Below are 26,153 nucleotides of genomic sequence, written 5' to 3' on the forward strand. Positions count from 1 at the left end.
CAGAGCCTCCAAGTGTCAGCCCAGGTCCTTCTCTTCACTTTCTCCTTCCACCTCTGGACAGCACTTGGAGTGTCCAGATGGGGTAGAGTCAGTTGCATACCATGACCTCCTCTGTCCCTGGGATGTGAGGTGTCTCAAGCCAGGAGGTGTTTCATTGACCTTCACCTAGCCAGCCACTAGCCTAGTGGGTGTCACAGAGTAGGTACTTGACGAATGATCGATGGAAGGGTGGGTGGCTGGCCGGCTGACTGGCATGACAAATGAGTACACGGCTTACCCAGGAGTCAATCATTTCCTGGATGGGGGAGCCCACCGACTTTTCCACATGCAACCTGGTTCTGCGGGTCCCTGCCATCTTGGTCCCACACAACTAACCCTGATTTCCCCAAAGTGCTAGGAGTCTCCTTGTCTCTTTATGACCGTCTTTTATACCATCTTAAAATCAAGGAGACGCACACCACTGCCTTGGAGCAGTGAAAACTGCACCCTTGCTCTATATTGGGCTTCCTGAATATCTTGTCTTCTTAATGGATCTGGGCACAGAGAGGATGCAGTGAGTAGGACAGTTGAGGTCTCTGTCCTCATTGAGATTACGTCCTGGTGGAGGACAGAGAATATACATATAAATCAGGGAATTTCAGAGAGTGACAGAGGCCACAGAAACATATGAAATGGAGTGGTACAAGCCAGTTGGGTAGTTCTCTCCTTCTTCTGACAGAGGCAGTTGAAGAAGAGTCAAATTAAGGTCAACCGTGTCATAGGAGAACAGTGACAGGTCTGTAGATGATTTGAGGAATTGTTCATATAGGTGCACCTGTGTTGCCATTTGGTCATCCAGAGCCCGGCCTCCCAGCTCTCTGTCCACATGCTGGAGGGGAAGGTGGTCTTACCAACCTGCTTCAGGGCGGTCCCTGGGGTCTGTAAGCTGGTGCATGAAAGCCCTTTCACAGAATCCTGGTGTGTGCAAGGTGCTCAGTCAAGAGTAGCTTATTTTGTTATTCTGTATGCACTCCTGTTTTAACCATTTCCCCCTTTGCTTTGCTTTCCAGCTCCAGGGCCTGAGCCACAATGTGATCTTCACCTTGGACTCCTTGTTAAAAGGAGACCTGAAGGGAGTCAAAGGAGTAAGTGTTCAGAAATTTGATTTTCATTTTAATCGGAAAGGATTGATTTTTTTTTTTTCCTTTTAAGATCATAGTGGTACTTGTATTTGAAAGGCACTCTGAATACTTTTAGCATTAAAAAAAAGTACTTGGAAGATGATCATTAAAAAGATGTGCCACTTCACATCGTGTTATTGACTGAGGAATAAGATGAGGCAATTTCCAGAATATGGGTGAGAGCCTCCATGGGTGCGGGCAGTCTGCGCTGAGTCTTTGCCACATCAGCAGCGACCCCCAGGCCCAGCCTTTCCTGGCTGCCAGGTCCTGCTTCCCGTGGGTCCCTGGGAAGCTCGCCCTTCTGGCCTATGCAGGCTTCTTACAGGTGATGGGTGCTGTGTTGCGCCATGAGCGTCTGAGTCAAGCTTCACACATCCTATAAAGGAAAGCACTTTTGCTGAGATGTTCTTTCAGAATTATTTATTTGCCTTTGAACAAAAGTAAATTCAATCTATGCTTCATTTTCTCTCTCCCAAGGATCTCAAGAAGCCATTTGACAAAGCTTGGAAAGATTATGAGACAAAGTTGTAAGTAGCTTTTTGTTTGTTTTTTATAGTGTTGAATTTCTTAAGAAACCATTAACTGGAACACTCCTTTCTTCTGGACTGCAGCTTGTGTAGTACATCCTCGTGAGGGCTAAGGGTTTGGGTGTGCTGACCTAACGAGAAGGAGTTCCTCGGCTGCCTCGTCGTGTGGAGTGAGGGGTGCGGCCACTGCCCAGTGTTTCAGCACGCATGGCTGCTGCTACTAGCTATCAGGCTGTAAATCTGACAGTTGTGACTTTTCTTTAATTATAGTTAGCACAAAACTGTAGACTGTTGACATTCCTACCTAGCAGTTAGGAAATAATAAAAGCTAGTGTTTGTGACGTCCTTCTGCCTGCCAGGGCCTGCACACCAGTGTTCCTGTGTGCATGACCGTCTCACAGTGACCTCACTGTCTGCGTCTGGTTCAGGGGACTGAAGCCTGGAGAGGCTGAGGAGACTTCAGAAGGTCAGAGAGCTAGGTAGGCGGTGTTGTGCTGGCATTCTCCAGGGCTGGAGCAGCCACTGACGGGCACGCGGGCCGGCCTGCTGGGGTTATTGTGGGGATTGTGAAGATGTGCGTGAGATATGTGGTACGGGCCTGGCTCGTCTTCATACTGTATGGATCATACCACCTGCCTTTGTTTTTTTTTGTTTTTTTTTTAAGATTTTAAGTATTTGAAAGAGAGAGTCCGAGGGGAGGGGCAGAGATAGAGGGAGAAGCAGACTCCCCACTTAGCAGGGCGCCTGATGCGCGGCTCGATCCCAGGACCCTAAGATCATGACTTGAGCCCAGGGCAGCCGCTTAACCAACTGAGCCCCCCAGGCACCCCTCCCTTCCTTCGTTATTATTACCCAGAAACATCTGTATTGCCAGGAGGTGGGGTTGGGGGAGAAATAGATTTTAAAGCACTTAATAAAAATCTTGGCTGTGAACTTGGCTGGCTATAAACATAAGCGAATAAAAGCCATTTCCGTCGACAGCAGTAACAGCAGAATGAAAACACAAACAAAAGAAAAACAAATTCAGGATTAAATTTGTTTTTTGCCAAACTGCTTTCGTAAGTGCTTATGTGAGCAGAGCCATTGCTGGAGACTTGCTGTCTTTGGAATACTTTCATGCATTGACGGTTACAAAGGCGGCCGAGAACAAGAAAGGTTCTTAAAATGGTCCGTGATGTAAGTGAATACTGTGGACCATCCTGTCTTCCATATGGAAGGGGATCATGAATGCTCACTCTTGTGACCTAAATCTTGCCCTGCCCAGAGGCAGCTGCATGTACTGGGCTGGGGTAGAACTAAGTACATAGCAAAGGGGAAGGCGTCCACAAAAGGGAGAAAAAAACTTTGGCTAGACTTGTGGAATAGATGTCTTTTGTAGGACATGGAAATAACAAAACAAGACACAATATGTGCTCTCTCAACTAAAGTACCACCAATACTGGGTGGCACAACCATATTTTTAAAACCATCTTTGAGTTGGTGGAAGAGCTCAAAGTTCCTGCTGGTCAGTATCATGAATATCAGAGAACACAGACCGTTCTCAGATGATCCAGGTGCCTTCACGGCACTTTCCTCAACTCTATTCGAATGTGTCTGGCTGTTCACTGGTCTGTATATTTCCCTCCAGCATCTGGCCTTGGTGAGCACAGAGACCACACGGTCCTTGTGTTTAGTGCTGATCTCCCAGGACCTTGCAGAACCTTGGGCACATAGCTAGTGCACAGGGAATAGCTACCGAAAGAATGAAAGAATTACCCACATCTGCAAATGTGTACCAGAACTCATGAGTTCAGCGGGTCCTGATTCTAGGATTTCACCAGAAACATTTTTGTTTTTCTTTTTTAATAAATCCCTGGCAATGAATTATTTTGCTAAGATAGGCTTCTTCCTCACTCTGTATAGTAGTACAGGAAGTAAAAAAGAAAACAGCAAATATTTGATTATACGATGTGGTAGGAGTCATTTGAGTATGAATTATAGAAAACAAAAGGATATACCAAAAAAAAATAAATAAATAAGAGAAAGAGAAAAGTTAATTTATTAGCTGTGAGAACCCAGGGTGGCTGCTCTGTGGTCTTCATTTAGAACCCCGGAGGCAGTGAGCCATTGTGGTTAAGACCACAGGGGAATCAGAGACCATGGGAGAAGCTGGGTGGTGCAGCTTATCAGTTCTACTACTTGAGCCAAGGTACTTAACTTTGATGATGGTCCTCACCTATTATTAAAACAAACAAAAAACGAAGAAGAAGAAGAATTACCTACTTCTCAAGGCTTCTGTGAGGACAAGATAATGTAATATGTTGATGTTATTGCTACTGCTGTCTGGATACAGCTGGCCCTCAGTCAATAGTTTCTAGCAAGATTTTTAATGATCAAATAATAGTTGGTCAAAACAATACCCATACATCAAACGTCAAATAGTACTTGAATCGATTGAGACTGTGACTGCGTATAGTAGACGCCCCGGTAACAGTGGCTCCGACAAGAGTTTATCGGAGAACATAAAGGTCCTAGGGCAGACTGGGCACCCATCACAGCAGCCCTTACACGTCTGTGTCGGAATGTCTGTGCTGCCCCCCAGACACTGAGCTCAGGGAGTCCGTGCTGCCCCTCATGAGGCAGCTTTCTTTTCCTAATGAGGAACAGGAGAAGGGATCGTAAGTAGGCAATGGGCGTACTTCCTGTGAAAAGACACAACGGTTGTCAGCCCAGGGCTCCTGTCCTGCTGCTCCCTCTCCTGTCGCCCCTGCTGCCGGCCCCCTGGCTTCTCTGCCTCTGTGTTCCTCGGTGTTCTCTCCTGCTGCCGCAGATAAGGGCTTAGCTCCATGCACGGCCAGCCTCGTCACATTTCCACCCCCACCCAGGTCAGCCAGTGCGGTTCGTGCAACGGCGTGTGGGTAAACCAGTTGTCAGTGTTTGAACTTCTGGGAGTGTAGATATTCGGGGGCAGTTGAATGGTGTCTTATAATGGATTTCCATTCTTACAGCACCATTTTTTGCCTTTCCTTAATGAAATAATTGCCTCATTTCTGCATTTGCCTGGTCTATATGAATGTGTTGTGGACTTTTGTTATCTGTTTCCACCGATGTCCAACACCTATAAATACTGTTTCTGTTTAGAAAATACACTCTCTACGTTGTAACGGTGATTATATGTGGACTAACATTGGGTTGTCTGTCAGTCCCTTCTTTTCTGTCCTGGAGAATCCTTGCACAGCTCTTTAGATCAAAAGTGTCACTGGCATGCTGGGCTGCCTTTCCATGGGGACTGCCCTGCCTTCTCTTCCTGGAGCAGTCCCATATTTGGTGGCATGCTACTTCTAGTCGTTTGCAGGGAATAGCTCTAAAGGAGGGAAATGTTTCAGATTTTGGCATGTCCAGAAATATCTTCATTCTGCCATCACACAGAATGGGAGTTTGGCTGAATGTAAAATCCTAATTTTATAACCATATTCACTCGAACTATTGAAGAGATTGCTCCACTGTCTTATTATTTCCAGAGTAATGAAAAATTCCGATGCGGCTTTGATCCCCATTTCTCTGTGTGTGACATGGGGGTTTGGGGAAGGGGTTCACTTATTCACAGTTAGAAAATGTTAACCTTTTGGGGCACCTGGGTGGCTCAGTCAATTAAGCATCTGACCCTTGATTTCGGCTCAGGTCATGATCTCAGGGTCCTGGGATTAAGCCCCATGTCAGGCTCCACGCTCAGCGGGAAGTCTGCTTAAAGATTCTCCCGCTCCCTCTGCCCCTTCCCCTGTGCGTTCTCTCTCTCAAATAAATAAATCTTTAAAAAGAAAAGAAAATGTTAGTCTTTTTTTCCCCAAAGGTTCGACATTTCTGCACGCATGCATGCATTGACCTTCTCCTTGCAATTTTTAGTTCTTCAGTTCTAGAAATGTTTCCTGTCATTCCTCCCATCTGTTTTTTCTGTTTATTCTCCTAAAATTCCTCACCATATAGTATTGGACTCCCCAGGTGGTTGTTATAATTTTCCTCTCTTTTCTGTCCTATTTGTCTGTTATGTTTTAGATTATTTTCAACCTTTTATTCCCACTGTTTCAGTCGACTTTATTTGGCTGTCATATTTTCAATTTCCAAAGCCCTTTTTCTTGATTAGTTGGGAGGTTTTGGTGGTCTTTTTAGAGTTCCTTGTTGTTTCAACAAATGTTGGAGAAGTTGTAGAGAAAGGGAAACCTCTTACACTGTTGGTGGGAATGCAAGTTTGTGCAGCCACTTTGAAGAACAGTGTGGGAGTTCCTCAAAAAATTAAAAATAGAGCTACCCTATGACCCAGCAATTGCACTACTGGGTATTTACCCCAAAGATACAGATGTAGTGAAAAGAAGGGCCATATGCACCCCAGTGTCCATAGCAGCAATGGCCACAATTGCCAAACTGTGGAAAGAGCCGAGATGCCCTTCAGCAGATGAATGGATAAAGAAGATGTGGTCCATATACACAATGGAATTTTACTCAGCCATCAGAAAGGATGAACACCCACCTTTCACATCAGCATGAATGGGACTGGAGGAGATTATGCTGAGTGAAATAAGTCAGGCAGAGAAAGTCAATTATATGGTTTCACTCATTTGTGGAACATAAGGACATATGGAACATTATTATGGAACATAGCATGGAGGACATTAGGAGAAGGAAGAGAAAAATGAAGGGGGGAGATTGGAATGGGAGACGAATCATGAGAGACTATGAACTCTGGGAAACAAACTGAGGGTTTTAGAGGGGAGGTGGGTGGGGGGAATGGGTGAGCCTGGTGACAGGTATTAAGGAGGGCACGGATTGCATGGAGCCCTGGGTGTTGTCCACAAACAATGAATCATGAAACACTGCATCAGAAACTAATGATGTATTGTATGGTGTCTAACAAAACGTAATAAAAAATTTTTTTTTAAGTTTCTTGTTTCATAGAAACAGTATTTTAGCTCTCTGAGGATTTGATTATGTTTTACAAGATATTCTTTTTCTTACTGCCTCTGGTTACCTCACCACCACCCCCAACTTGCTATTTTGATCTCTTGCTTTCATTTTGGAGGTTTTCCTCAGTTATCTTACCATCCTTCACTGCCCATTCATATCTGAGAGCAAAGCACCCAAAAGTTGATGGAAAGCTCATACTTGTCAGCAGGACCAGGCAAGAATGCCGTGAGCTCCCTTTTTTAGGTTTTAGGATGTCAAGATAGATTTTTTTCTTCTTTTTTTTTCTTTCTTTCTTTTTTTTTTCTTTTTTAGAGAGAGTGGGGAGGGGCAGAGGGAGAAAGAGACTCTCAAGCAGACTCCCTGCTGGGCACAGAGCCTGATCTAGGGCTCAGTCCCAGGACCCTGAGATCAGAACCTGAGTCAAAATCAAGAGTCAGATGCGCAACCAGCTGAGCCACCCAGGGGCCCCAAGACAGCTTATTAATCAGGAGCATTCTAAATGTCAGTATCCAGAGGCGTGTCTTCTGGTATCATTCAGTTCCCTCAGCCCCCTGTCTGGTGATTGTATATTATGGTATTCTGGAAGCAACAAAGGCCAGGGAGGTACCCCTGTGGTTCGGGGTGTGCACTTTCTCTTTTTCTCTGTGTAGACCTGCTCTTCCAAGTATCTGTTGAATTCTCTCATCCTTTTTTGTCTTCAGTTCTTGTCTTTGGGAGATTATATTCTTTATGGTTTTTAATATCATCCTAGTGGGATTATGGAAGGAAGAAGAAATGAAGACATGTGGTCAAGTCACCACATTAACCCAAAAGTCTGTTGATACTCAGGTCTACTCCTCGTGCTTCTTCTCAAATGTCTTTAGCTTTCTGCTTTTCTTCCCACCCACACCAGTGGAGAGAGCTGAGGCTTAACCCCCAGCTGCTTTCACGCCTGCTTGATGGCCAATATGGCTAAAAGATATGGCATTACAGTGTTAGAGTCATCCCAACCAGATTTATAGTAGATTTTCCCATGGGTTGATTTTCTACCATGTTTGTATATAGACAGGGATATTGGCTCTCTTTGGGGTTTGATTTCCTACAACTGCAAGTTAAAAGAAGATTTGAAGGCCAAGTCAGTTCATCTTTGCATTCACAACTAAAATTCACTCTTCCTGAAATTGGAGGTCTGTTTTCAAGTTATTTCGGAAAGAGGGTCATAACCATTGGTGTTACTGCCAGTGTACCATCTATCATAGCCAAGCGTTAGCCTCAGGTTGTGTTGGTTTAATATGGGTCCTCCTTCGTAATTGCCTCCTTCCCTCTTGGCCCCCTCCACACCGAAGAACATTTTATAGGATTCCAAATTACAAATTGGAATCCTTATTTTGTATAATTGTCCCAGATGGTTGAATTATTAAAATGTGTTATGGGGATATGGAAATGTCCCAGGTTTAGAGAAATATTGGAAATTACCTTTGACTACTTTTTGTGCACTTTGATTGTCTTGAAATAATTCTCAGACCCATCATCTGTTGGTAATCTAGATATGCCTCAGTTCTTCAACTTTCTGAGTCTTTTTCATCGTAAAGTACTTTACCAAGAAAAAGTCAACTGTCGATATTTCTTCATACCCACCAAAATATGAGAGAATTTATAAGAATTCATCCACATGTGGGTGCTGGGTGGCGCATTTGGTTAGGTTAAGCATATGACTTTTGGTTTCACTTCAGGTTGTGATCTCAAGGTCGTGAGATCGAGCTTTGTGTTGGGTGCCGTGCTCAGAGCAGAGCTTGCTTAGGACTCTCTCCCCTCTATGTGCACACACTCTCTCTCTCCTCTCTCAAATAATAAATCTTAAAAAAAAAAAAAAAAGAATTCATCCATGTGTAAGATCACAGTTAAAATGTAAGAGGTTCCCTAGGTGTTAATCTCTACAGTGTGTGTGTTCTCTCTGATTCTTCCTTTTGACCAATGTTACCAACATAAGAGTTTCTGCCACTTAGCCCTTGTAAATAAGAAATAATTAGTGGCTCTCGTTAAAGGAGGGAAAGACGAGAACTTTTTTTTTAATGATGGTATCTACTTTAACTACAGCACGAAGATTGAGAAGGAGAAAAGAGAGCATGCAAAGCAGCACGGGATGATCCGGACAGAGATCACGGGGGCTGAGATTGCAGAAGAGATGGAGAAGGAACGGCGCCTCTTCCAGCTCCAAATGTGCGAAGTAAGAACGGCTTTTGCAAGCATTTCCCTGGAGTTTCATAACTGTGATCTCTCCTGCTAGTTGGGAATTTTTATGCTTAAATGCAGGCTGTTTGGTTATTAGAGGAGGGGACCGTTTCTTAAGGGTTCTCGTCTCCATTTTTCTCCAAGCCTTGTGGGATCCGCCATTTCACTGTTGTCTCATATTTTGAGCCTTGGTCCTGGGGGGCTCTTTATGCCAAAACAGGATTATTTGGTGAGAACTTTAATGTTGCTTGTGAGTGAGTGTGGAAAAAAATGTTTGGTGAGAAGTAACCCTGGTGAATATGAAGTCTTCCTGATACAGGTGTAGAGCATGTTTATTGCTTTTTTAACCACATGTCTGGGTTGAATGAAAGCTTAAATAAAGTAGTGATTAAGAAAACCTGAGTTCATGAAAGCATGCTCCTTTGGACTTAGAGCAGTGGTTCTCAAACTGGGTTCCCAGTGAACACTGGCACTCCCTGACCTGGCATCCTGCCCATTCTGACGCTAACATTGTGTTATAGAGTTCCGTTTACAGTTCTCCGAAAATACTAAGTTGGATAGAATTTTATCAATTTCAAGTTTTTCTTTTTTCAATGTTCCCCCCATACTTGAAGCTTCTTCTCAAACCTATCTGCTCATAAACACTTCTCATAATAAAACAAGTGGAAAAAAGCAAACAATCTCAACAGAAAATCTTGACCTACTAGTAAAAATCAGACCTAGTAGTGTTAGTTAACAGCATAAATTAATAATGGGTTATTTTAATTCTTCCACGTTTTTTTTTTAATTCCTCCATTCTCGAATACCAAAAATTCTTCCTGAAAGTTCCGCTATGTGATGGCCTATGCCTCAAGAGAATGCTGTTTTCCTTGTTTTCTGCAAAGAACAGTCAACCATCCTTCATGTTTTGACCATATGAGCCCTTAAGTTTGAGATCCACTGCACCAGGGGGAAATAATCAGTTATTCTAGAATGTTTTACTATGTTTGATTCTGCTTGTCTTGTCAACTAATGAGCATTTATAAAACGCTAACACTCTAATCATTTCATTTGTACACTTGGGACTGCCAAATCAGCATTTCCTGAATTAAACTCACACTGTCTGAGGGCAGCCAAGGTTCAGTAACTTTTGTGGATTCATGACTGGTGTTCTGCTGCCCAAACCCATGGCTGTAAAACTGTATCTGTAATGAGCAACATACAATTTTGTTTTATTTCCACAGTATCTCATTAAAGTTAATGAAATCAAGACCAAAAAGGGTGTGGATCTGCTGCAGAATCTCATAAAGTATTATCATGCACAGTGCAAGTAAGTAGAATATCATGGTCACAATTATTAGCCCAAGTAAGACCCCCTTCACTTACTTGGTTTTCTTAATTGTTTCTTCCTTTCTGGTTTTCATTTGGTCACTATATATAGTGTGATATCAGAACCTTCCAAAACCTCATAAGAAATAGTATTATGTTCCATCTTCATTGTTTTCTGTAAGTAAGTAACTCAAATTAGTGCAAGTATTTGGCTACTCAAAAATGCTGTCTTACTTAGAAATCCTGACAGTGGCCTTGACAGTCTGTAAAGCTCTTGTTACAGATACATGCGTCCCTGTCACGTCCCTGTTGTGACAGAGGCCCCAGTGACCTCCACGCCCTCCTCCCTTACTTGGCATTTTACCTATTATCGGGTCATTTGTTCCAAGTATACCTACTTGGAGTGTTTTTCTTTGTCATCTAAATTAGGTGAAATTAAATACTTGGGACACTAAGAATACTTTGCCTCTATACTCAGATTCCTACGAAATGGTGGTACATCCGCTGTATATACCAGCACCATTTTTGCTTATTAATGTTGCATTTTTATTATGCTTGAGATTCTGTGGTATTGCATTTGCTTATTTACTTCTTGTTTATTTACTGGATTAGCTTTCGTGGGTTTTCTGGTAGAGTTTTTATGTGAAAACGTGCCCATTATTAAAATTTGTAATGCTCTAGTAAGATCTTTATATTTGGCTGAGACAGTTAAGGAGGTCAGCGTTAATACTGTGGAATGCACAGAAGGCGCGAGTCAGAAAGGTGAGTTCAGACCTTGGCTCTGCAGCCAGGTGACTGTGTCATCTTCATCCGGTTCCTCTTTAACCCTCAGCGCCCTAAGCTGTAAAGTGGGGTTAAGGTTAGTAGATGTGAGAATTAAATGAGATAATGCATGTGGAGCCGACTACATTGTATGTGTTTGCAGCTCTGAGGATTCCAAGTGGCACTGGTATCATTCGTTCATACATGGATCGTACAGAATTGTTTCAAGAGAAGCTTTTAACGACCAAATTGTTATTTACACAGATCTGATTTGTTAACTTTTTTCTTCTTTTCAAAATAAATTCCACCTTTTATAAATAAATGTGTATCACATACAAGGAAAAAATACATTGAAATGGAAACAGCTGCAGGTTTATAAGACAAAATTTGCCTGTGACAGCCTCATGCTAAAGACCTGGTCCCTAATTTTAGTTTCGGGTGAATTTTTCATCTTTCACCAATTTCAGTTTTCCTAGAAATGCATCATTGCTTTGAAACCTCTACAGAAATAAGGGAACCTCTCAGTCTTCTCCATTACAACACTTTGGCAGCAAATCTGATTTTACCTGATTTTAGAAATCTCTCTCTCTTTTTTAAAGTAAGCTGTACGCCCAGTGTGGTGCTCAGACTCAAAACCCTGAGACCAGGCGTTGCATGCTTCACCAAGTGAGCCAGCCAGGCACCCCAGAAATCTTCTGATCTCACATTCTCTTACCGTACAGAGAAGGGTTTAACCTCCACAAACATTAGCTTTCCAAGATGTAAGATGTTTTGTAAACTATACAGTTCTTAACCTTTGTTCCTAAAGGTGAAAAGAAGAGCAACCTGGGTAGCTAATGCGTCCTCCCCTTCATTCCTTCGCTCCCTGCTTTTTCACTTTCCAGAACTACTTATCCATCTACTGACAAAGTCCAGGTTCTTTAAAACAAGTACTCTGCTCTCAGGAGCTAATTCTCTGGTACAGGAAGTGAGTTGGGTCATCAGTCATCACAGTGGGCCTTGGAAGTAACTGCTGATAGGGCATCAGGAGAAGGAGAGACTTTCATCCAGGTGGACTGAGAAGGGCTCCTTGAAGTGGGGGGTGGCGGGTGGCGGCAGCCGGGAGTAGACTTGGGATGGCTGGCATCTGGTCCTTGGAATCTGGTAGAAGAGTCTCTCTGAAGCAGAGAGATAGCAGAAGGAAACCCCACACAGTAAAAACCTCCCTGTGGGAAGAGGTATTCCCTCCTTCTGGGAAGAGGTTATAATGGGGTTCTGCCCCTGGTTGAACCTCAAGAATTCCCACATAGCAAGAAGCCAGGGTAATACTCTTTCATTCTTTCCTACTTCAGGCAATTCCTCAGAAACCCTTAATAGACTTATAAACCATCTCTACCTAACTCAGAAGCAGTGGGGGTGGGGGTGCTTGGGTGGCTCAGTCGGTAAAGTGTCTGCCTTCGGCTTGCGTCACAATCCCAGGGTCCTGGGATCCAGCCCTGTGTTGGGCTCTCTCTGCTCAGCGGGGAGCCTGCGTCTCCCCCTCCCACTGCCTGCCACTCTCCCTGCTTGTGCACTCACTCTCTCTCTCTGTCAAAGAAAGAAATAAAATCCTTTAAAAAAAAAAAAAAAAAAGGATTTCATATCCTAAGTACTTACTCCAGTTCCCCAAATGATTTTCAGTACAAAGTCAAGGGGCATCTAAGAGTAAGTTTGCTCTGGTAACACCCTGTACAGCCCCAGCACTTCAGCGGGGATGCAGCTGCTGCAATGGAACAATACGGGGAGCAGAAAAGAAGAGCTTCTGACTTTGTGTTACCCTTTCCAGCTCACCCACACCAACTGCTTGTCACTTTCACACCTGAACATTGTGGGGAGCATGCTACTTCCAGAACAAGCATAATATCCTACTGCTCACCCACTGCTTTTACCACCTAGCAAGTGCCATTGTGATCTGCAGGATCATGAGCACTTACAAACATTACTATATTATCCTTAATTTTAAAATAATAATAGCTAACATTTATCAAGGGCAATCAGGAAATTGTAGCTCTGGAAGGATGAGTAACTTACCCAAAGGCACATTCATTCAGTAGATGCTTGGTAAACATGCCAAAGGGGACAAAGCAGAAGAAACCAAAGGAAGAAATAGATAAGTTGGGGCTGCCTGGGTGGCTCAGTGGATTAAGCCTCTGCCTTTGGCTCAGGTCATGATCTCAGGGTCCTGGGATCGACCCTACATCGGGCTCACTGCTCAGCACAGAGCCTGCTTCCCTTCCCCTCTCTCTGCCTGCCTCTCCGCCTGCTTGTGATCTCTGTCTCTGTCAAATAAATAAATAAAATCTTAAAAAAAAAAAAAAAAGAAATAGATAAGTTGGACTTCAAAATTCAAAAAGGTTTTGTGAGTGAAAGGACATTATTAAGAAAACAAAGGGGCGTCTGGGTGGCGCAGTCAATTAAGCATCTGCTTTTGGCTCAGGTCATGATCCCAGGGTCCTGGGATCGAGCCCCACATCAGGTTCCCTGCTCAGCGGGGAGCCTGCTTCTCCCTCTCCCTCTGCCTGCTGCTCCCCCTGCTTATTCTGCCTCTTTCTTTCTTTCTCGGTCAAATAAAATCTTTAAAAATTAAAAATTAAAAAAAAAAAATGAAAAAGCCCACAGAATGGGAGGAAAATAATTGCAAATCATTTATCTGATAAGGGTCTGGTATCCAGAATATATAAAGAACTCCTACAACTTAACAACAAAAAGATAATCCATTTTAAAAGTGGGCAAAGAATTTTAATAGCCATTTCTCTGGAAAAGATACACAATGGCCAAAACCACAAGAAACAAATCTCAATGTCATTAGTCATTGAGGAAAATACAAACCAAAACCACAATGAGATACCACTTTGCCCCCACTAGGATGGCAGGATTTAAAAAAAACAATAGCAACAACAAAATGGAAACTAGGTCTTGGCGAGAATGTAGAGAAATTGGAGCCCACAATACGTTGCTGAAAGAAATGTAAGTAGGTGCAGCTACTTTGGAAGATCTCTTGGCAGTTCCTCAAAAATTTAAGCCTAGAATTACATGGCCTTGCAATCGTATGCCTAGGTAGATAACCCAAGAGGAGTGAAAACAAGTATTTAACAACATGTTAACAAAATGAACAAGAATGTGTTCATACATATTTATAGCCTCATTATTCACAGTAGCCAAAGTGTAGAAACACCCAAATGCCCATCCACTGATGCCCAAAGTACGGTACTACAGTGCGGTGGGATGCTATTGGGCTGTATGACTGCGGATTGCCCCATGAGCCGGACCGTGGCGCTCCACTCCCTCCGCTGTGCTTGGAATGTGGGTTCTGCTTGCCTTTCCCATTCCCAGAGGCTGCCCCAAGGACATGGCCTTGAGATGATGATGTGGCATTGAGAACGCCTGCGCAGTGTATGCATGACTGAGCACAGTTGGGGTCTCTTTATAAACTTTGGACATTTGGAAGGCAGGTGCAGGGACCCAGTCACATAGCTGCCGCCCAAGACAACACTCACATGTCAGCTCCCTTTGCTTTTATGGAAACTGCCCCTGCCCACCTGCAGGGGCCCGCTGCTCTCGCAGGTCTCTTCCTGCGCTCTGTGTACAGCGGCCAGTTTCAGATCACACTCCAGAAGCTCCCAGGAGGGATATAAAGCCATATACGTGCTGTAGCAGGGACTAAGATCTGAAACGTTCTAAGTGAAAGAAGCCTGATGTGGAAGGCCCCATACTGTAGGATTCTGTTTAAACAAAATACCCATAGAGACAGGTCCACTGAGACAGAAAGCAGAGTATTGTTTGCTAGGGCAAGGGAGGAACTGGGAACCATTGCTAACAGGTACGGGCTTCCTTCTTGGGGTGACGGCCGTGTTCTCGAATTAGTGGGGACAGTTGCACCACATTGTGAACATACTAAACACCACTGAATTGTACACTTTGAAGTGGTAGATTTTACATTACATGAATTTTATCTTAATTTTTTTGATGCAGAAAACAGTAACAAAAGAAAAGCAAAGATCCATGTCCTCATAGAACTTACATGTAGAAGGTGATAGAACCAAGTCTTACAGCCAGGTCTCTGTGACTCTAGAGTGCACGCTCTTGATAACGTCAGAAATCTGAATTTGGTAAGCCTGGATTTGGGCCTGGACATCTCTATTTTTAAGACTCTCTAAATGTGAGCCCAGCATATCACTATCAGCAAGCTCTTTGACCTGAACTGTCGAGATACATTTGTGGTTAATTAGTACTTCTACGAATTAACCCTTGTCCCTTTAAGTTTCTTAACCACCACAGGACTCAAGTGGAATGTATCGAGAAAGTATCAGCCCCGCTAGCTGGAAATCAGTACTTGGAGCTTCGAAGTAGGCTTTCAGGAGGGGTTGGTGGGTGATGTGTTAAGAAAGCACTTCATTTTTTAAAATTTGTTTTCTAATTTGTTTTAAAGAACCGTGCTCTCTGTGATACTACGAGGGCATCCTGGCTTCTTGTGGAAAATCATATGCTTCCAGAGCACTTCAGCCTTTGACCAAATAGCCCCTCTTTCCAAGCCAAGCAGGATATGATTGTGGTAGTAGGAAGATCCTGCTCTCTCTCTTTCTTGAAATTTAATTAAAAGCAGGAAGAACATAGTATCTCCCTTTCCCATCCTTATTTGGACAGAATAAGAGGTGAAGTACTTAGCGACTTTCTCAGGTTAGAGAGGACTGCCTTGCTCTGAGCGTGTGCTCTGCCTGATGGACGGGTGACTGTGTTCACACTCAGGAGCCCGCACTCTGCCGCCGTGAGCGTGTCTCAGTAGTTGGGAGCAATGCGAGGGCCCTTCTGCCTGTCGATTGGCAGCTTTTATTTTTCTGGCACTGTGGGTCCTTAAAATGTGGTCCTGTTTCTTTCAAGCTGCTTATTTCAGAAGCGAAGCCAATGCAGCTATGTCTCTAAGGTCAGAGAAATAATGAGGCTCATTTTGCTGGCCTGTGGCCATCATGTATTCAACTTCTCTGTGCCTGGCATTTTAAGAACATTATCACAGTGCTCACAAGAACTCTCCACGGTACATGGGATCATCTCCATTTCCTGCAAAAGGACACTGAGGCACAGGGATTCAGAGATTATGCTGTTACTCAGCGGAAGAGCCAGATTTGGACCCAGATCAGCCTGATATGTTTAACTACTACCTGTGCTCCAGAGCTGGGAATACTTTCACTCAAATCCTGACTTTGCACCGAATGACTAGATGGCCCCATTTAAACAACTTAAACTCTCTGGGCCTCAGTTAGTTACCTTGTTATCATCGATTTTGTTGCCTTCCTAATGAGACTTAAAAGGGATGCTTAATTATGCATAATAACGAGTGACTGGCACAGAATAAATACTTACATGCCAGTAAGTATTATTATTATTACTGTTGTATATTATTATTACTGTCATTATTATTATTACTGTTAATCATCATCTGTTTTCCAAAGATCTCATTATATTTCAGTTATGTGCAGAGAAAGTGGCCAAGGGACAAGTGGGGTGTCCGAGAGGTGATGTCACTTTCCACAGAGAAGGCTTACACATTCAGGTTGAGTGACAGGTAATCAGAACTGACATTTGTGCTTCCTTTTCCAGTGAGGAGAACACTGTTTTCTGTGGTAGTTCGTCCGCCTCTCTCGGAAGCCAGGAAGCATCCACCTTCGGATGATCATGCTCACCTTCAGAGAGGGTCACAACCTGCCCAAGGTTGCACATACAGTGAAATTGAGAGATTTTGGCTCTCAATCCAAAATGTGATATACTTTTGACTCCAGAGTTCATGTATTTCCAGTGAACCAGAGCCAGTGAACTGGAGGGAGGAGACCAAGAACAGAAAAGCCCCCTCCCCTCAGTGAAATGTTGTGGCAGGTGATGTGTGACCATAACTCTGAAGCCCACCCAGCCCATGGCTGAGACTAACTGCTCAAGGCAGGCACAGTCAGGCATAGAGGGCAGGGGTCACCAGACCCACCTGGCCGTGGACAGCACGTCGGCCTTTGCTTACTGATGACTGTGATACTAATGTCAAGATGGTTTTGTTCTCCCTGCAACTTGTCCCCTCTGCCTCCTGTTCCCGTTTCTCACCAAAACCCAGAAGCGAGCCCTAGTATAACTTTCTGAGATGGACTCAGCTCAGTTGGTTCTTTTCTTAATTTTGTTTTGGCTAATATATGAATATATAATGTGTTTTAGAAAATGAAGTTAACAAAAGAGAAAACCTGTTCTCTCAGTGAGAAGATAATTGGATTTATGCATATGATTTGGTTGTAAAAATTGGGTCATATTATAGATTAAAATGATTTCTTACTCTGTTAATTTTTCTTAGTCTGTGTTTGTAATGTCCTGAAGAATTCAAATGTAGGAAGACAGACTTGTTGGGGTCTTTCTTCAGCCTTTGAATTGGTAGGAATTTGTCCCCTTCCAACTTGTTTTCACATGCTGATAAATAACTTGTCATTTTTATCAGTGCCATCTCAAATGAAAACAGTGCCCTTCTCCTTAAAATGTGTGTGTTTTATAGCATTCCTGTGTGCTCTTCAACTCTGAGTTCACTTATTCAGTTAGTCCAGGAGAACAACTACCATGATGGAAATGGTGGTATTCTCTACTATCTTAACACGCTACCCACTGGCCACACGTGGCTGCTGTGGCTGGTGAGACTTTAGGAACTGAATTTTACATGAATTTTAATTAAATTGGCTGCTAGTGGCTACCCCATTAGAAAACACAAACCTAGAGCATTGTCATTTAAAATCATCTTTAAAAAAAAAAAAAAAAAAAGATCATTCAATTTCCTGCATGGTGAAAGTGAAAATGAAGCACTAAACCTGTCTGTAGTGAATTTCTGTCCCTCGGGGAAGAGCATGACTCCTTCCGTGATAAAGCCACACAGTCCAGGGAAGGAAGAGAACATGTACTGAGCGTGTCCTAACAACCCAGCGCTTTGTGGAGCGAGTTCGTAGGTGTTACCAGTGTTACCCGCCCCACTGAGTACAGTTAACATGAGCAGAAGTGACTCACTAGGGAACCCCTGCTAGTAAGCCCTCGAGCACAGATTCTAAGCCATAAGCCTCTTACCCTGAGGCCCTTTTTCTGTTGTAAGGAGTCCTGCTGGCATCCACCTTACACTGTTATGTTCTATCTTCAGACCTTTGTCCAGAAATTATTTCTGTATCAGAGATGAGAAGTGGTTTTACTGTGAGTGACTTTGTAGCCATCCTCCTGCCTCTTCCACAGACCCTTTTTCCCACATGTAGATGTTGCTGGTCCAGGTTAATGTTCATGAATGGCCTGTTATGGGCAGAGCACAGCCTGCAGCTCTAGGGCTGGCATTAGTCCTAGGCACAAGCCCGTGCTGGAAAATGCCATCCCCTGGATAGGCCAGACCAGGGCAAGCTGCTGTGGGCGGCAGCCGCAAACGGAGCTACAGTGGAAGCGTAGGGGGAAAGGCATTTCAGCAAGAGGGAACAGCAGATGCAAAGGCCAGGGAGAACTGAAGGGGGAAAAAAATGTAGCATGGCTGGGGTCCAATTTTTTCAAAAAAATGATAGTAGGAGATAAAACCAGAAAGCTATTCAGGGGCCAGAACACAAGTCGCATTCAATTCCATACTGAGAAGTTTAACTTCGATCCCGATAGGCAGTGGTGAACCACTGAACGTTAGAAGGGTTTAAATGTAGGTCTCAAGTTAAATGGTTAACCGAAAAGCCCTCCTTCCTCCCATTCCTCTGCTGAGAGACTTTGTGAAGAGAGTGTTTCTTTTCCTTATTTTAGTAAGGGTTCTCAGCTGAAGATGTCAACCTTAAAAAATTCTCACACATGTGGGATTTCAGTACTCATTCCTAGAGGGCCAGTTCTGATAAGGATGTATTGTTACCAGTGATGGTGCATGTTAAGCTTTACATTTGGAGATATGGATCCTAAGATGTGCCCTAAAACTTCCTGATCGTGCTCCGTTCTTGTTACTCACTGAGCATCTGCCTGGGGCGGGACCCACTGCGGTCCCGAGATGAGACCGTCTTCGTCCTTAAGGACCTCATTCTTCTGTGGGGAAACAGCAGCAGATGTGGGGCGGGTAGGGGTTAGAGAAGCCTCCAGGAGGACAGAGAACCGTACAAACACTGAAACAAGTGGGACCCCTGGGTGGAGGGATCAGAAGGAAATCTCTTGGCTTGGCCGTCAGGAGCAGGGCTGTCCGAGTCAGAGCCTGGTCCCGAATCCCAGTTTTGCCACTTCACTAGATGCGTGAGCAGATGGTGCACTCACCCTGTGCCTCAGTTTATCCTCTGAAAAGGCAGTGAGATTGAAGTGCTCGTGAACTCCTTCGGGTTGCTGTGGGGGGCGAATGAGATAACTCACATAAAGTGCAAGCGTGCTTAGCTTGCTCTGCTCGCTTGGCGCCTGCCAGTGCAGATTCTTACTCGGGGTGACGTGGCCCCGTCTGGCTGTGCACGCGGCCGGGCACCATCCGTCCAACTTGCTGTGCTTCAAGCGTGTGCCCAGCAGTCTTTGGAGAACTGAAAGGTGGCCTCTCCTTACAGCGTCTAATTCATCCTTATGATATTCCACCAGTTATGGTGTCTCTCTCTTTCAAATTCAAATACAGCACGACCGGGAGGGCTGTTTCCATGAAGAGACGGGTGTGCACATGAGACCTCGGTGTTGGGGCCGCGGCTGTAATTTCCTCTGTTTACGTGACAGCTGCCAGCACGTGTCAGATAGTGCCTGGAATCTGCTTGTTGGTGCATCTTTATAAAACACTGAAATGCGTTTATAAGTGTTTTGTGTAGCTGTGTGGGTAGAGAGCACATATATTCGTGTTCTCAGATCTTACGGGTAACTAGAGCTCATTTCTTTTTTATACTTCTGGTAAATCTCTGCTGTTCTCCTTATAGTTTCTTTCAAGATGGCTTGAAAACGGCTGATAAATTGAAACAGTACATCGAGAAACTGGCTGCTGATTTATATAATGTAAGTATTTCATGAAGTACGCGCATTTTAAGTTGGTTTTGTAGATAAATATCAGTGCATTTGAAATCTGGATTAGAAGAGCTTTTAAGAAAAGAAGCAGGGGTAAGTGATCTGTCAGGATAAACCCAGTGCAGGTAAGCCTTCAGTTTAAATCAGAAGGCCTTGACGGTCAGATGTCCTAGAGTACGTTTTGGGGGCATAGGAGGAGCGAGGGTGTGTAACCATTGGTTCTAGGTGGCTGTCCATTCAGGGTCGAGTAGCATCACCTGTGAGTGCCCTGCAGTCAGCACTTGGAGGAAGAATGTTTGACCATGAAAGACAAAACTTAAGATTATCTCGGTGTAGGCAGGTTTATTATTTTTTTTGTTCGCTTGTTCTGTATTTTCTCTTTTATCAGATGTCTGGAATTTTGCTTTTATAATAGCAAAGTCACACAAACTTTTTTGAGAAAAAAACTAAATGCAGGAATAGAAATGGCCAGTTTGTTCCCCATAATCCACTTGGCACTAAATAATATTAAAAGTAGGTTTTATGAGTACAACTACATATGTTGAAATAAGGTTTCAGAGTTATGAATAATACCTTCTATTTTCTATAACTTTAAAAACTGTGTGTAGCTGTGTATTTTTTCTGATTGTCTTTTTTTTTAAAGATTTTACTATTAGAGCACAAGAGAACACAAGCAGCAGGAGGAAGGAAAAAGAGAGAGGGAGAAGCAGGCTCCCCACTGAGCAGGGAGCCTGACATGGGGCTAGATCCCAGGACCCTGGGATCATGACCTAATCCCAAGGCAGGCGTTTACCTGACTGAGCCACCCAGATGTCATCACTTCCCATTGTCTTTTAATAATTGACATGATTTGGGTTTAAGTTCTAGCTGATTTAAAAAAATAAATAAAAAAATAACAACAACAAAAAACCAGCACCAGTCCCTTACCCTGGGGTGCCACTGTGCAAATATTCATATACCTTAACCCATTGGGTTGTGGTCCTTTTTCACAGTTTCTTCTGGCCCATTTAGTCACATAATGGAATTCCTGCTACCACCTTTTGAATGACCAGAAGCAAGTGACCCAGTGTTCTTTCTAAACTTTGTTTAAGAATGGTACTTCAGGGCACCTGGGTGGCTCATTTGGTTGGACAACTGCCTTCAGCTCAGGTCATGATCCTGGAGTCCCAGGATCGAGTCCCGCATCGGACTCCCTGCTTAGCAGGGAGTCTGCTTCTCTCAAGGACCTCTCTCCTCTCATGCTCTCTCTTTCTCTCTCAAATAAATGAATAAAATTAAAAAAAAAAAAAAAGAATGGTACTTCAGAGCTAATTGTCTTGTCTAGATGTATTAATAAGAAGGCCTGTTGCATCAAGTCACTAATTTCAAAAGTCACTGGTACTTACATAAGATGAGAAAATTCTGCCTTTCTTATAAAAAAAAATGAGACTGTGTAAAGATTTTAATAAAGAAATCAATGATGTAATTGAACTTTTTGATGACTGGCATATTTGGATGAATTAAACTCAGCTCATTAATATATAAAAGATATATAATGAAAGTCATGTTTTTCTGTCACAGATAAAGCAGACCCAGGATGAAGAAAAGAAACAGCTCACTGCACTCCGAGACTTAATAAAATCCTCTCTTCAACTCGATCAGAAGGAAGTAGGTGATCTCTGTGTTTCCAGCAGGGCTACCAGTAAAAAAGTGAGGTGGCTTGGGATGACCTCTGTGTTTCCTGATCTACAAAATAGGCATGTCACCAGCTTCCTGCCACCGTGGTTATGGGGACAAACAAAATAGAAGATACAAGTGTATACCTGCTGCCTCGCCCCGTATAGTGACCATGCTGTATGACTCTTGCCCTCCCTGGACAAAAGATGTTCTTAACGCCTGAACTACAATTCCAGGACCCTAGGTTTGCCATTCCGGCTTTGAAGTCATGTATTTCAAATGTGCTCTGTCCTCTCAGGGTGAAGTGCATACCCATGTCCTCTTTAGGTCTTCTCTGTCTTTCTGGGCAGCCAGAAGGGGGCCAATACAGAATCCTCTAGAATCATCTAGTAGAGAGCAGGCCAGCTATACAAACCAGCAGTCATACCCTAAGTGGTATTTGTGCCGTAAGAGATCTGCTGGGAAGGGGCATGCCAGTGGAGGGGGGATGCTGAGAGGACCCTGAGATGGAAGCTGCCTGAAATAGTCCACAGTTGCCCCCAGCAGTTTGGGGGTAAAGAGGGCGGAAGATTGAGAGATGGGGTTTCTGAGGTGGAAACTCCGGCCTAGTGATAGATGACCTTGGACACACACAACAGGGTATGGACTTCATGCCAAGGGTAAGTAAGCTAAACAGTGAGCGCTATTTGTTACATAGGGGAGGGTCAAGGTTTCCTGTTTGTATTAGGAAGTTATCATGCATTGAATTTAAGTGCGGTATCTCAGTGCATGTTTACTGATAACCACATAGAGCAGAGCATTTCTTTTTTTATGATTTTTTTTTAATTTGACAGAGATAGAAAGGGAGCACAAGTAGGCAAGAGCAGCAGGCAGAGGGAGAGGGAGAAGCAGGCTCTCCACCGAGCAGAAAGCCCGATGTGGGGCTTGATCCCAGCACCTGGTATCATGACCCGAGCTAAAGGCAGCTGCTTAACCGACTGAGCTACCCAGGCGCCCCATGCTGAGCATTTCTTATATTTCCATTTCCGCATGATATCACCTCACAATGGCAAACTGACTGTACATTCTGATATTTTTTGAAGGGGCTTCTGAGTCCAAAACAAAAACAAACAAACAAAAAACCAACCCTCCTCAAACGTACAAGCCCTGGACCTGCCACCCTCACCCTTTAAAGCAACCCAGAAGGTTCTCTTTACTGAGTGAAGATAGTCCTCTGGGTTACTGAGCGGGAGAAGTGTACAGCCCTTTCACCCTGGGTACCTGCAGACTGGAAGTAGACATCAGTGGCCAGGAGGTGTGGACCTCTTTAGTCCAGGGCCTCAACCAGCATCTGTACCTGTGTCTGGAGGCCTCTTTTTAGATGCTTATTACTGGCTTACAAATCCTAGGAGAAGTGGTCCCCTTGAATGATTTCTCCATGTAAGAGCAATGGAAAGACTAAAATGGTGGAGAGTAAGAAGTACATTGCTGTTCAGGCATGGGCAGAAATTTTCAAGGTTTTTTTTAACCACTTCCTACCTTTGCTTTCTTATACAGTATTACCTCCTTCCTGTGTATGGAAGCTTTCTTAGGGGGAAAAAAGGCCATTGCAGTCCCTTTTTGTTTTGCGTAGCGGCTGATGTAATCTTCTCCCAGTAGTTAAAGAACAAAGTTGCATATAAGCCAAACGAGTGTGTACACGATAAAATGCGCATGATTTGATTTAAAGCCACCCCAAATTAATAAATGATGTGTGTTTGTTAGCACTGTGATCAGAGTATTTTACGGGTAAAATTGATCTTTCACAGCACACTTACCCCATTCCCATGCTGTTCATCATCTGTCATTGCAAAATAAGGCTGGTAGGTAATGATTTCTAATGACTCAAAAAAAAAAGGAGACCATCCATGTAGAGTTCTTACCATAGTACTGCTATTCTAGAAGAGCATAAACTAACCTGATAAATGACCTGAGGAATTAAAAGCACCCAGCAAACTATTTAACCTCTCACCCCCACCAGGTTCTAACTTGACTCTTTTCAAGGAGGCTTCAAGAATTTGAGCTGTCAGTAGGATCCCCAGACTTTTGGTGGACTTGTTTTTTCCTGTCAAAATTCTTCATTGACTTCTGACAGATGTTCTATGAAGTTAATCATCTTAAGCTTTTATAATAGCCTAACTTCCCAAGAGAACTGTTTGCTACATAACTGTCTTTCGGGTTGAAAATATTTTAAATAATGATGATACTAATAATCTTTCCCAAAATTCCAGCATTTTGTTCGTGTCTCTCTCCATTTCCCATCATAGTGTGGTTTGCACGGTGTTTGACAGATTCTGTGTTTTGCTCATCTCTGCAGGATCTGACACACTGTCTGGCACCCAAAAGCTACTCAATACATATTTTAAGCAGAAGGAATCCCTTGCCCACTCCATGTATCCCTTACATGAGAGATCTGAAGCCTCTCTAGTAGAGCTTAGTTTTAGGTTGGATACCACAAACATTTCTAACCCAATTAAAACAGTGAGTAATTACTTGCAGTTTAAAAAGATTTGAGATATTACTCCTTAATAATTCATTTTATATGTTAATACAGTTTTCTAAGAAGAAAGTAAGGTGATTTCTCCATACTCTAATAGAGAATAAGGAATGGAACTTTTTAAAAAAATGACACCATACTTTCATTCTATAGTTTACATTCTTGGCTCATGTTATGGAATTTTTCCAAGATTTTATTTTAAGATCATTGTGTAAGTTTAGTTTTATATTTATTGCCTGAATGAATTTCTCACTTGGATTTCTCTTTCCTGAATACATGTTTAATTTTTATTATATTATCAAAGGATTCAGACCTCTTTCATTCCTTCCATCATGTTTTGTTTTGTTAATTATTGTGTTAATTCTCCATTATTTATTTTCTCAAAAAAGAAAACCCTCTTTTCGTTTATCTAGAGTTCCCTGCAAAGCAAGCAGAATGGCCATCATTGCTCAGAGTGCAGAAGTAATAGGTTGTAGGACTACTTTATTTTTTTTTTAAGATTTTATTTATATATTTGACAGAGACCGCAAGTAGGCAGAGAGGCAGCCAGAGAAAGAAGGGGAAGAAGGCTCCCTGCTGAGCAGAGAGCCCAATGCAGGGCTCGATCCCAGGACCCTGTGATCATGACCCAACCCGAAGACCGAGGTTTAACCCACTGAGCCACCCAGGCACCCCAGTTTGTAGGACTACTTTAAGCCATAGAACTCATCAGTAGTCGATGTAGGGTTGTTGCTGTATTTCTGAAACATGCTGCTTCCTTCCTGCTCAGCTTAGTGGAGTAGTCTTCTGAGGTCAGAGCCTGGAGATCAGCCACTGTACTCACCTTTAAAAGCATATTTACCTCAGGGAAAGCAAGGTCCATTCAGGTTGTTGCTCAGAATTTAAAGTTTATTTAAGCTAGTAATAAATATATGTAAGGGTGGGACACCTGGGTGGCTCAGTGGGTTAAAGCCTCTGCCTTCGACTTAGGTCATGATCCTAGGGTCCTGGGATCGAGCCCCACATCGGGCTTTCTGCTCAGCGGGGAGCCTGCTTCCTCCTCTCTCTCTCTCTGCCTGCCTCTCTGCCTACTTGTGATCTCTCACTGTCAAATAAATAAATAAAATCTTTAAAATATATATATATATATATATATATATATATATGTAAGGGATGTCTTAGAGGCAAATTTACAGAACATAATATTTTTCATAAGTTATTAACATCCAAATCCTTGCTTTACAAAAAATAAATACTCTTGTTTGTAAAACTTAGGTTTTATTTGAAGGATTAGCAAACAGGCTTTTAGAGATGCATAGTTCTAAAGCATTCAGACCGACCTAGAAATTACATGGGCAGACAGCAGTTTCGTTCAATGGAAAGCATTCCAAGGAACAGAGTTATTCTTTTAATAAGAATTTTTATCCAGGGAGATTTCAGATTTTGTTTTTAATGTTCTCGGGAGGTATAGAAATGGCAGCGATCCCTGACTCCAGATCCAGAGTTGAGCTGTTATAACGTGACGTCATTGGGTGGAAGCAGTAAGCTCCATGGATTTCCCTTATCCCAGCCCCTTGTTTCGTCCCATGCCTCAGATTTCCACTACCAGACCTAATTTTTTCCATCCTGATTGTTCTGTACTAGTATTTTGGACACATCGCTGCCTCCTTCAAGAAAACAGTGTGTGTCACTGCTGCTGTTGGGGTCTGTCATGGCGGCACCAGGGGAGGAAGCCCATCTGGTCCATAGTACCGTCCTGCGGCTCCATCTCCGTCCAGAAAGCCTGAAAGTGTCTATGAGGGAGGATTTGGGATTCAAGTTAGTATGAGTGCAAGGCTGTGGGTCCTGATTAGAAGTAAATATGTAGGAGAATTTCTTTTTTTTTAAAGATTTTATTTATTTGACAGAGATCACAAGTGGGCAGAGAGGCGGGCAGAGAGGCAGGCAGAGAGAGAGAGAGAGGAGGAAGCAGGCTCCCTGCAGAGCAGAGAGCCCGATGTGGGACTAGATCCTAGGACCCTGAGATCATGACCTTAGCTGAAGGCAGAGGCTTAAGCACTGAGCCACCCAGGTGCCCCTGTAGGAGAATTCCTAAAGAGA

General features: G+C 43.3%; 1 protein-coding gene and 1 long non-coding RNA gene across 6 annotated transcripts in view; one reads left to right on the forward strand and one right to left on the reverse strand.

Moving 5' to 3' along the window:
- Positions 1-26,153, forward strand: part of ASAP1 (ArfGAP with SH3 domain, ankyrin repeat and PH domain 1) — a 348,495-nt gene that overhangs the window by 245,682 nt on the left and 76,660 nt on the right. For all 5 annotated transcript variants that reach the window (XM_032873522.1, XM_032873524.1, XM_032873526.1 and 2 more), the window contains 6 exons: positions 1,050-1,124; positions 1,638-1,687; positions 8,702-8,831; positions 10,060-10,145; positions 19,819-19,894; positions 21,464-21,550. In XM_032873522.1, coding sequence (XP_032729413.1) covers positions 1,050-1,124; positions 1,638-1,687; positions 8,702-8,831; positions 10,060-10,145; positions 19,819-19,894; positions 21,464-21,550 — 504 coding nt within the window. The remainder of the gene's footprint in view (positions 1-1,049; positions 1,125-1,637; positions 1,688-8,701; positions 8,832-10,059; positions 10,146-19,818; positions 19,895-21,463; positions 21,551-26,153) is intronic.
- LOC116877042 lies at positions 5,278-14,101 on the reverse strand. Its single transcript, XR_004384514.1, has 3 exons — positions 14,022-14,101; positions 13,824-13,833; positions 5,278-5,288 (listed from the first exon to the last, which is right to left on the reverse strand). It is a non-coding gene; the product is annotated as an uncharacterized LOC116877042 (long non-coding RNA).

The sequence above is a fragment of the Lontra canadensis genome, unplaced genomic scaffold (genome assembly GCF_010015895.1).
Source record: "Lontra canadensis isolate GAN:19392208 unplaced genomic scaffold, GSC_riverotter_1.0 scaffold49, whole genome shotgun sequence".
NCBI lineage: Eukaryota > Metazoa > Chordata > Mammalia > Carnivora > Mustelidae > Lontra > Lontra canadensis.